General features: G+C 43.3%; 2 protein-coding genes across 2 annotated transcripts; one reads left to right on the forward strand and one right to left on the reverse strand.

The window, feature by feature from the left end:
* Window positions 1–1,536: 1,536 nt before the first annotated feature.
* PCYB_012150 (serine/threonine protein kinase) lies at window positions 1,537–6,135 on the forward strand (the record flags this gene model as incomplete). The annotated part of the gene is made up of 2 exons (XM_004220721.1): window positions 1,537–5,868; window positions 6,052–6,135. 2 exons carry the CDS (start codon window positions 1,537–1,539, stop codon window positions 6,133–6,135), a joined length of 4,416 nt encoding a protein of 1,471 aa, XP_004220769.1.
* Window positions 6,136–7,227: 1,092 nt separating this feature from the next.
* PCYB_012160 (phosphatase) lies at window positions 7,228–8,838 on the reverse strand (the record flags this gene model as incomplete). Its single annotated transcript, XM_004220722.1, has 2 exons — window positions 7,228–7,303; window positions 7,895–8,838. The coding sequence occupies 2 exons, from the start codon at window positions 8,836–8,838 to the stop codon at window positions 7,228–7,230; spliced, it is 1,020 nt and encodes a 339-aa protein (XP_004220770.1).
* Window positions 8,839–12,081: the final 3,243 nt, after the last annotated feature.

Raw genomic sequence — 12,081 nt, forward strand, 5'->3', positions numbered from 1 at the left:
AGCGAAAAGGCGTGACCGTTCAGCTCACGAGTGAGACCTTTTCTGCAATCAACACCGAGCACACCACCTCTACACTTAGTTCACATATATATTTTTTTTTTCCTTTCGTACCCTTACTAACGAGCTAACAATGCCACGTTAGTGGCCCACTTTTCACCACTGCGAATTCTTCACCATGCAAAACATCACGTGCGTGAAGACATGAAATTTTTTCTAGTTCAATATTGTTTCCATATACAGACAATTTGCAGCCAGACGAAACGATGACACTTTAGATTGTTAGACACATGGCTCATTGGGTACCCGTTCGTCGCACCCTTTAGTAAGAGTGCGTCTGCATCATTTATTTTGTTTTTCTTCACCGCGTTTGCTACATTTTGTCGCGCCACACTGGCATTTTTTTTCATTACAATATATGAACAACTTTGGCTGTTACTACACAATATCGCAGCGCATTTGCCATTTTTCACGCTGCGCACCGTTTCTTTGCCCACAATAGGTGAGAAGCGCGTGTAAAGACACAATGCACAACTTAGGCGTTACGTTGGTGTGACCCCTAGCATAGTATTGCTTGTTATTGTGTTAATTTTTTTTTTTTTTTTTTATGATTTTTGGTTTTTTTTGGGCCCTTCACACGTTTCTCATGTGTTTTTGGCAAAACGTTATCGTTTGACACGCTTGACGTTTGCCCATCTCTGGCTTTTCACAACTCTCTCTCCCCCCTCCCTCCGTTTTTGTGCTCCTTCTGGACTACACCTGTCAATGACCCTCTACACCACACCCTATATGTGTGACCATTTCGTTGTTTTTTTTTTTTTTTTTTTTGTTTGGCTAGCTCAACTCCACGCATTAAGGGGAACATTTCTGTTTATGCAATTTTGCACCTTTACATTCCATTTGCATCGACTATATATTAACCCACGCGTTGGTTTCTTTTTTCTGATGAATGAACCTTCTTTTTATGTTTTCCCGGGGGGTTGGATAATCGCACACATTTCTGCGATCATATATTGTGTGTGTGAGTAGTATACACACATATAATTATCCACCCATTGTGTGCTCTTTTCTTTGTACTTACTTTTCATTCTTTGCTAACTTTGCGTTATTTTCTCTCGCTTGCCTTATCGTTGGGACGCACCCTCCTGTTCGTACTGCAAAGTGCAACACCCCTAATGACACCACATACGTGTAATCAGCAAGTAAAATGCGTCCAGAGTTAACACTCTCCCTTTTTAGTACCTCTTTAATTGGTTTCTGCTGATTCAGCCCATTTTACTGACACGCTGGTCCTAGGGTGTTGAAGTTACCACGTGGAAACAGCAAAGTTACACTTTGAAGTGCCAAAAAAAAAAAAAAAAAAAGAGGAAAGAAAAAGGAAGAAGCTCATTAGTGCATGTCCTTTATCGGTGTCTTTTTTCCCCTCCCAATCCAAAACTCATTTGCAACGAGGTAAGAGGCAGGAGTTAAGCTGTGCTTTTGTGTACCTGGTAACCTCCACACAGCATACTACCCCATAACTCTGTAAAAGCCTGAAGGATGATTGAGGCAACGGGAAAGGTCGAGTATAGCAAGTCGAAGACGATTCCCTGTGATGGCAGCAATGATGATGATGAGGAGGAGGCTAGTAATTACCTGCCCGTGAAGTATGAAAAAACGCTGGACTTGGAAGAGGGGAATGAGACGAGTAACACCCTGGAGGGTACGGAAAAGAAGTGCCAAGCCGATGAGCTGAGCGGCTCCCCAAAGGGGGCCAAGTCGAAGGGTGCAAAGGGGGTGAAGAGCGGGAAGAGCGAAAATAACGTGAATGCCGCGAATAATGTGAAGGGCGACGCAGCGATAGAGTCCCCCAAAACAGGCACCCTTGATGACGGCGCCATGGAGACAGTCAGTGTAGAAGGCACCCCTTTTACTCTGATCGCCAACGTGGGTATGAAAAAAGCGTTGCATGAAAATGCCCCGGCAAATTCGAATCAAGCGGGAAAAGGAGGACTCTCCCAAAATTCGGACCACTTGGAGGAAGATAGAGACAACATGTGCATGGTGAGGATGGACACCGAGGTTGCATCGAATGGTAACATGTACAGCAGGAATAATGTCTCCAGTACGAAGTATTATGACACCATCGGGGGGAGCGGCACAGGTAGCAGCGGGGACAGCAGGGATAACGCAGAGAGCGGTTATCCCAAGGGATTCTCCTCCGTTCAGGGAAAAAAAGGCGAAGATGGTTGTTCCCCCTACGGAGTTGACGGTGATGAGATGAAGTACAGCGTGGCAGAGGCGTCAAAAGGGGCCCTAAGCGAGGACGCATTTGCAGTGGATTGCAGCAACATGCCAACAGAGGAGAAGGAAATATTCGCGAAAATGATAGAACAGCAGACGAAGAATAAGAATAGTATTAATGGTGGCCATAAAAATGGCGCAAAAGAAAGCGAGCCATTCTGCATGACCACCGGAAATTTTTCCGTCCCGGGTAAGGACAACACGGATTATACCAATGCGTATGTGCATGGAAAGGAAAACAGCAGCAGTGAAGTCGCGTCGTACAATCATGCCGATGGTAGTGTGTGTGAAAAGGAAGGCGTACCCGTACCCACCTCCTATTCGCATAGTAAGGACAACCAGACGGCAGGCACGAATTATTGCATTGATGGTACAGTCGCTAACGGGGAAGGGCACTGTGGAGGTGGCCATCATCCCCAGGATGAGGACAAGTGCAGCACGGAAGACGTAGTCTACATGGGAATGCAAACGAGTGGAAGTAAAGCACAGGAGTATGAAGCGGTTAGTAAAGACTCCCCCCCGTACGTACAGAAGGAACATTTAAAGACCATTGCATGTCATCATGACATTTTCAACGATATAGAAAATGTGAATGATAGCACCACAGAGTGTTCCTCGTCTGTGAAGGACATCCCCCAATTGGTTGCTAACCATCCGGGAGTCCATTCAAATAGGGTAAGCGACAAGGAAGGTGTCTCCATCACGTCGGGGCACTTTACTTCCTACACTGATGCTAACAGTTTGGAGTTTAAAAATTCTTCGGCAGCGAAAGATGGTTCCCATTTGGAAAAGGAAAAAGAGTTAATTTGTGACAACTTGGGTTACAGTCCTGTGGTGAGTAATGCCGCTAACACTGATGAAGGGAAGGAGGAGGGAGAAAAAAACGCGTTTGCTGATTTTGGCGATGAGCCGAACAAGGGTGGGATGGGTCACTACTTGGCAGCAGGTCATACTAATAAATCTCTTTGCTCGCCAGGCGCGAGTGACAGCACGCTGGAGAAGAAGTGTGTGGTGAGTGAGAAGAAGGGGCAGGGAGGCCCGATTAGCATCCATGTTAGCACTCCTGCTGGTGGTCTGACTAACGGTACCAATGTTAACAGCGGGAGTCGAAATTACAACACCAGCAAGAGGGACGCCCTCCACGGGGAAGCGCGCACCCCAAACGAGGCACTGTACAAGAAGAAGAATTTTTACTCTGGGAAGGAAGTAGACAACATGAAGAAGAAGAACGAAACGACACTGAGAAAAAGCCAACTACTTGAGTATTCCAAAAATGAAAATGAAGAATCTTTGGAGGATTATTTTAAGAGCACAATTCCGGATAACCTTTTGAGGAACATAAAGTATGAGAACCCAACGAATACGTTTAATGACATGGTTAGCAACAGTGCTCATTACGATTTGACTAGCGAATTGAGGAAGAACAATCCACCGAGCACGTATTATGGATCTGGGCGCAGTAGGGACATGGGAGAGAAGAAAAGTGCAGAGGCGATGAACAACTCGGGAGCGGCTGTTCCGGGCATGAGTCTTAGAAGCAGAGGAGGAGTTGCGGCCGCAGCTGCAGCTGGAGTTGCGGCGGTGACGACAGCTGTTGGGGGGAGAGATGCATACCATGTGCAAGCAGACAAAGGAGTGGATGCCCGGGAAGATTCCCAGATAGCGCGCAAGCAGAACAACGGTAGTTACAACTACATGGGGAATACTAACTACAACGGGGGTGGTTACAATGGGGGTGGCTATAATGGGGGTGGCTACAACGGGGGTGGCTACAACGGGAGCGGCTACAACGGGAGCGGATACAAAAGTTACTACAATGCGGAGAAGGACTCCGGAATGGTAAACAGAAGCACGAGAGTGTGCAATGAACCGGAATCGAATTATGCGTCTGGGAAGAGGTACTACTTGTTGCCGCCCAAAAAATGTGAAGGCGCGAAGGAACAGAAGAACCAAATGCTAATGATTTCGAAGCAAAAAATTAAGAAAATATGGAACAAGTTTAAGAGCAGCGCATCTAAAGAGCAGAACCTGATTCCGACGTTCGAGAATGAACACAATTTGTTCCCCAACATGGAGGTTCTGCACGGACCCAAGATGCACGCGCAGGGGCCTCCCCAGATGGGCACCCAAATGGGAGGCACACAAATGAACGCGCAGATGAGCGCGCAGATGAACTCGCAGATAAACGCGCAAATAAACGCGCAGGTGACGCCGCAGATGCAGGCCCAATTGGGTGTACCCATGCACCCGCAGGTGCCGTCTCCACTGCACACGCAACTGCCGGGACAGATGCACAGCGAATTCTACGGCGTGTCGGGTCCCTTCCAGACGTGCAGCCAAGGGGGAGGAGCAGGGGGAGTCGCCGTGAGTGGAGGTCCTATGATGAGTCCTTTCAAGGAGTGCATAAGCAAGCCCATACGGCGAGGCAGCAATGTGATAGAGAAACAAATAAAGGCCAAATGTATCTTCAACTGGAAATTGGCCCAGAAGTCGCTTCTGAAAATGTTGCATAGTGCACATAACTACCATTTTAACGGAGTGGAATACGCAGATTGGCAATTGACCTGCATCCCGACTTTAGGTTTTTCCAAGTCTAGTAACCGAGTGCAGCAGATGTACAAAGCAGTGATCCCTTCAAACGATGCGAACAATAAGAATGAGGTGAAACTGTTCCTGAAGAAGGTCCCCATATACATATGGATCAAGCAATACAACTTAATGAGTGAATACGATGGAGAGTACGTAACAGATGGAGAGAACTTTGTGATGGAGGCCACTTCTTTAGCCTTCCTTAATGAGTATCACCCAGGAATAACACCCAAGTTGCATCGAATTTTGTACGAACCGGATGGGAAGCAACCAAATGAACACAACATCCCACCTAAGTCCATGTTCAACAGTCTAACCTTATTTAATGACATTCTAACGGAGAGATTAAAATGTAACATAAGTGGCAACATCGTTATTGTCTCCGAGTTCTTCAGTGAGGATATCCTAGATTTTATCGATCGAAGACAGAAGAAATTAAATATGAAAATTAATAACAATGAGAAGAGTTACATTTTGTACCAATGTTTGAAATTACTAATAAGATTGCATGATGCAGGTTTATCTCACTTAGATTTGACTCCAGAAAATATTTTAATTTCGGACAGTTACGAGATGCGTTTGTGTGACTTGTCTAAGAGTACTCCAATATATACATACAATTTGAGACACATAAAGGATGTGAATCGGTTGTATTTATTTGAGTCGTGTGAACCTACCATTGCCAAGGGAGCTTATATGCCTCCCGAGTGTTGGAAGATATATTGGAAATATGACACGATGAAGATTAAGAACCCGTTGAAGGATTTAAAGAATATCACCGATCAGGAGAAACGGAAGCAGTTTTACTTTGACGTGTCTAGTGCGGATAAGTTTATGTTGGGTGTCTTTTTTTTTTGGATATGGACCAATGGGAACTTGTGGAAATGCTCCGACCCTCTGCAGGACGAGGACTTCTTCTACTTTGTCAAGTGCGACATGAACTTTGACAAGTTCGAGTTGACTCGCAAGTGGCCGAGCGATTTGAAGAACATCATCAAGGTGAGTCCTTAACCCGTTAAGCGGTGGAGAGGTCGAGCGGTGGAGCGGTGGAGCGGCGCGCATAAGCGGAGTGATGCGAAGCGGCCTGTTTGTGTGGACCGTTGTTTCCTTTTTTTTCCCTTTCTTTTTCCATTTTGTCCCCCCTTTATACCTATTTACGTTACGCCCAATTCCCCCCCGCAGCAACTGCTACACGTGGAGCATAGGAAGAAGCTGAACCTGAAGGATCTGAGCATGCACCCCTGGTGGTCCTGCAAGTTGCAGTGAACAAGGTGGTTGGAAGAAGGGAGAAACGAGATGGAGGAGAAGTCAACACAAGTATGAAGCAGCATAACAAGCAGTATAACAAGCAGCATAACAAGCAGTATAACAAGCAGTATGCGTGTGGTGCCCACCACCACGTTACATCGACGTGAACGCTTTTAAGGGAACCCACTCCGCGACATACATTTTGAGGAGAATTCCCGTACGCACGTCTCCCCCCTCATGCAGCGCCACCTAACGTGTAGCAGCGTTATATGCTCGTCGTTCCTCCACGTTGCTGTCTTCTTCCACGTTGCTATCTTCCTCCACGTTGCTATCTTCCTCCACGTTGCTTTCTTTTTCCATCCGTTCGTCCTTTTTTTTTTTTTTTCTCATTTGGAAACTCTAATTTTTGGTCATTTTTTAGTACTTTTATCAAGCTGCAAAAACTTATGTCGGGGGTGTATGTAGTAGGCCCCTTTTCAGCTTATGCTTAACTTTTTCTCACTTTGCCATTTTGCCACCTTCCCATTTTGCGAACCTCCAACAGCTGCCCAAACTTCCATTAAAAGTTTTAAAAAAATCAGGGCTGAATTTTAATCAAGTTTATAAATGAAGGAGTTTTTTATTTGGGTATAGAAGTGAATGGAGCTGGTACGTAAAAGCCCGCTGCTTAAAATGCGCGCGCGGGGTAGTAGGTATGGCTTATAGATGCATGCATGCAGCGATGTATAAATTTAAACAAAAGGAGAACAAAAAGAGGGGGCATATATATTTAAATATATATCGTAGAGAGAAACTCTTGTAACAAAAAAAAATAAAAGGTGATAAAATATTGGGGGAAAAGGGGGAAAAAATCTACCGAACGCAGGAGAATGCACCTCTATGCCTCAAATGCATTCATTTAGACATAATAAAAAAAAAAAAAGGGAGAGCGCGCGTGTGGCGTGCAGGTAAAAAGTGCCACGTACGCATAGTGTATAAATATATACACCCACACATATATATATATGTACATGTGTGCACTTCCCGTTATGCACGGCACCGTGCAAACTGCACAACGGCGAAGTGCGCAAAGGGATGGGTCGGTCAGTTCGGTCGGTTCGACCTGTTTGGTCACTTCGGTCGCTTCGACTGGTTTGGTCGCTTCGGCCGGTTCGGTCGGTTCGGTCGGTTCGTTTGCTCCAGCCGTCTTCTCCGAAAAAAAAGGAGCGTAAGAACCATAATCATGCAGCAGGTGCACCTTCAGCGTTGTCACTCTACCTCTCTCTATGCGTATGAACGACCATCGCATAATAATCATCCGGGCGGGGTTAAAAAAAACCATGGGATTTACAAAATTTTGTTCTGACAAGGGTGAGTTGGGTATAATTTTGAACTACCCTCTCCCCAAAGGTAGGACGACTTTTCTCCTATGTTTCTGTTCTGGAATGCCAAATGTTCACAGGGCCTCTTCTTCTCTTTTCTTACTATGCTTACACCTTGTGGGGTTGGTAGGCTTCATTGGGAGGCTTCATTGGGAGACCTCAAATCGGGAGGCCTCAAATCGGGAGACCTCAAATCGGGAGGCCTCAAATCGGGAGGCCTCAAACTGGGAACCCTCAGTTAGGGTTAAAAGCGTCCCCTTTGGGGGAGGCATCCCCGCGAAATGCTAAACACTTCTCTATACGTGGTGACTAGGTTTCTCCCGGGTATAACCAAATGGATAGAACACCCACAAGGGGTGTATACACTTCTGACTTTCTAGACTAAACAGACAAATATGTCTCCCTCTTTCTCCTACTTGGTGTTATCCTTCTGCTTCACACATTGCTTCTTTATCATGTAGGCGATGACACCGATGAAGATTCCCAAAATACAGCCAAAGATGGCCTGATACAGAGTATGATCTTGGATATAAACACGACTCCAAGGTACTGGTAACAGCACAATGATGGCAAGGATGTAAGTCATTATGCTCCACTTATCCTTCTTGGACTCTGTTAGATGCAATAATATAAAGGTGAGTAAACTGAAAGAAAAGGAGCTATGTCCGGACGGCATTCCATAAGACTGTAGTGCACTATGAATCGGTCTACTCATTTTTAGGAAGTTCTTCAATACAATATCGTTCAGTGTTAATTGGGTGGGGATAATAAAAGCAAAGTACAGCAAAAATTTGTTAAAAGTTAGCAACAATCCCAGTAATGTTAGAGCAATTAATGCATATGGTACATACCCATAGACAGTAGCAACAACAGAGATGAGATCGTTCGTGTTTCTAACAGTAACGAATAGAACACCATACATCTCCATTATGCATGTCTTCAGTAGGGCTAGCTTTTTGGTCTTATTCATCGTTTTCTGGAATATACTAAGGCCTTTTAGCTTATCTGCTATTTTGTACTTAGCTTCACATAAGGGGTACTTGGCATACAGCTCATCGTAATTACCATCACTTCTAAGGTAGTAATGAATTTCCGCCTCTGGGTTTGTAAATATGGGCTTTAAATGATTAATTTTTTTACTTCGTAGATTAATTTTTACCTTGTCGTCTAAGAAGTCCTCCATCTGTTTATTCATATTTTCTCTGTCCTGACCATTTTTATTATTTTTCGTTCCATTTGAATCTGACGGTGATGCCCTTCCCCCGCCCCAAAAGGAAAAGTAGCTTATCAGGTTTATGCATCTTGCCGTTGTTATTAACTGCCCAAAACTTAGTACTGCCGGTACATAAACGGTTATCATGCTAAAATCTCTTGGCTTCAAATTTGGGGATATTCAAAATGGAGAAGTCGCACGCGAAAACATAGGCATAACAGGGGGAAAGGCGACCAGGTGGGGATGGGGTGGGAGGAGAAAGGTTCCACAAACGTCGTCGTCGCCTCTCTTCCTCTTTCTATATATACGTATAAGTGTACATATACCTATACGCGCTTTTTTTAAGCCATGAAAAAATTCGGAGGATGCTACGGGTAGATGCTATGGGGGGTAGATACTTACGGGGTATAGATGCTAAGCGCTCGACCACTCTACGTGCTTCTTCAGGGGAAACTTCTAATTTTTTTCTCACGTCATCTCATATCTGCCATTTAACACTCCAAGGACGCAGGGGCATGGTGACTAACGAAACATGCGTACGTCGAAGCTGCTTGAACTGGGCGCGCACAACTTTTTGCCGTTACGTAGGGAGCCAAAGTTGGAGTTACATTTCAAAAACGTTCTCGCGTAAAAAGAACTATTATTTTCTTTTTTTTTTTTCAGTTCAGTACGGCTACTACAGCAACGAAAAAAAATTAAAACGGTAAAAATAATAGGTACATAAGAATAAACGGTAAAATTTTTTTAAAAAATTCTTTTAAAAGGGCAATTCCATTCTTAAAAAATGGTAAGCGGGAACCGGTAAAAAAAAGTAAAAAGGGTAAAACGGCAAAACGGCAGAAAGGCAAAACGGCAAAACGGCAAAACGGCAAAACGGCAAAACGGCAAAACGGCAAAACGGCAAAACGGCAGACGGCAAAGCCGCAAAGGGAAAAGGAAAAAGTATAAAAAGGCAAAAAGCAAAGGGCAAAATGCGAAAGGCGAAACGCAAAATAATAAATTTTTATATTAGGTATAATACTGTCACCCTTGTTAGAAATAATAACTCTTCGTTTTCTTCTGGAGAAAAAAAAATTACGGAATCTAAACGTAAATATTGCCGTAAATATTGCCCTGAATATTGCCGTGAATATTGCCCTAAATATTACGTGAATATTACCGACCGACCGACCGACCGCGCATTATTTTTTTCTTCTAGCATTATAACCTATTTTTTTTTTTTTTTTCTGTGTGCATGCTCTGCATGTTTTTTTAAATGTTGGCACGCAGTAGGTAAAGTATATTATATATATATAATGTATTATATATATATAAAATGTATATATATATGCGCTCAGTTTGGTCATGGGTAATACGATAACATAACATAATACATATTTTAAATATACAAAAGTACAAACATGTAAAAGTATAAACATGTAAAAGTATAACATGTAAAGGTATAAACACGTAAAAGTATAAATATATAAAATTATAAACACGTAAAATATAAAAATATAAATTTGACATATGCTCTCGGCACGCATAGCAACATGGCCAATAACAAATGACAGATATTTTTTTTTACGTTCGCAAAAATATGCTTTACGGTACGTCATATTATTATGCAAATTATTGCAGACATGTTTTCTAAATTAAAAACTGCTATTTTTCGCTTTCTCAAGATTGACAAGTTTTTGCTGCTTAGCTGTGCCTGTTTTCGCGCGTTATAAATTTAAAAAAAAAAAACAAACAATCCATCCGCATAAAGTAAAAGTTACTACTACGTATTGTCGCAACGTAAATTTCAGCGAGGCGCCAAGTTGCGAACGTGGGTTTGGAGTGTATTTGCTGGCTGTCTACGCCTTTCCCGACGGAGCGGAATTCTATACATATGCCCAATGGTATAGCAATGCGACAATGTGGTCAGACCGTTATGCAGCATTGCCGTACTGTTGTTATGCAATACCCCCACTTCTTTGTAAAAAAAAGTTTACCCACGCGTATCGCTACTCTTTTGACCCCATTTGGTGAACACTTTTTTTTGCGCCCGAAATGGTGCTCGTTGCCCGACGATGAAATGAAAGGAAGAGAATAGAAATTAATGGAATGGAATGGAAAGGAAAGGAAAAAAAAAAAAAAGAGGCATTTCAACCGACGTACATTTCGCGAATGAAATGAACTTAACGCTTCAGTACGTCAATTCGTCATTTCGTCAATCGTCAGCGATCAGTGCAGTCCCCGTCCAGTAAGTACAGCGCGCTGCCGATCCGTTCGTGCCCACGTGTACGTACACGCCAAGGTCACATTGGACATACCATATGCACTGTAGCAATATTTGTATGTGCCATTTTCTACATTTACGGGACGACTACAAATTGCAAAATGCAAATGCGCAAATCGGGATGAGCGGTCTCTCTGTGGCCCCCCGATTGTAAGAAAAGTGGTGCTATATTATAATTTTTGATAACTTTAAAAATCGAGGGGGAAAAAATTAACCACAGTGAACCATAGGGAAGCAAAATATAAAAGAACTAACTTCGCTCAGTATAACCTTTCCTTTGCTCACCGAATGCGGCAACGCAGCGCGCACCGCTCGCTTCGCACATGTCAAAGTCAAAGATTTAAAGAGGAACTCGATTGTTCACGGCTAAAAGGTTATCAGCCGCCTTCGCTCCATTTGCACCGTAGTGAAAGCGGCAGTAATGGGCAAAATGACGTCCTTCGCGTGGAGTTATCTCCCCCTTGTCATAAATTAAAAAATGCTTCACGCACCTTCTACTAAAAAGTATAATCGCAGCATAAGCTATTCCTCCTTAAATTGTATGAAAAGAAAAAAAGGGCACCAGGAGGATGTGCTGTACTGGGGAAGGGGAACAAAATATTTTTTCCTTTTTCCCACGGACAAGTTTAGTTTTGCCCGCAATTTAACCCTTACGTTCTCCCCCTACCATTCCATTTTAACAAATACGAGATAATACGCATTGCGAACGGGCAAGCATGTATATTACACTTTTCCTGCGGGCCATCCAAGTCAAGACTTATGGCCCTCCCCCCCGTTGGCCTGCTCTCGCGCAATAGAAATTGTAATTGCTCAAAAATCGCGCAGTAATGCGGACACAATTTTGCTTCCCCGAGCAGAGGAAATTAAAATGACCGAAAAAAGCGAATTTAACAAAATGTGCAGAAAAAAAAGGGATAAAGAATGGTAGTAATTAATTAGATAAGGACGCCATAAAAACACACGTGAAGGAAAGGAAGTTTTCCCACTTCTGTCTTTTAAACCATGAGTTCATATAATAAGACTTAAATGAGAATGCGAAACAAAATTACGCCAAATGGGTGAAATAAAAAAAAAAAAAAGGCAAGCAATATTTTTACGACAATAACTAGCTATCATGTTAATATTAA

Source organism: Plasmodium cynomolgi, chromosome 1 (assembly GCF_000321355.1).
Source record: "Plasmodium cynomolgi strain B DNA, chromosome 1, whole genome shotgun sequence".
In the NCBI taxonomy this organism is placed as follows: Eukaryota; Apicomplexa; class Aconoidasida; order Haemosporida; family Plasmodiidae; genus Plasmodium; species Plasmodium cynomolgi.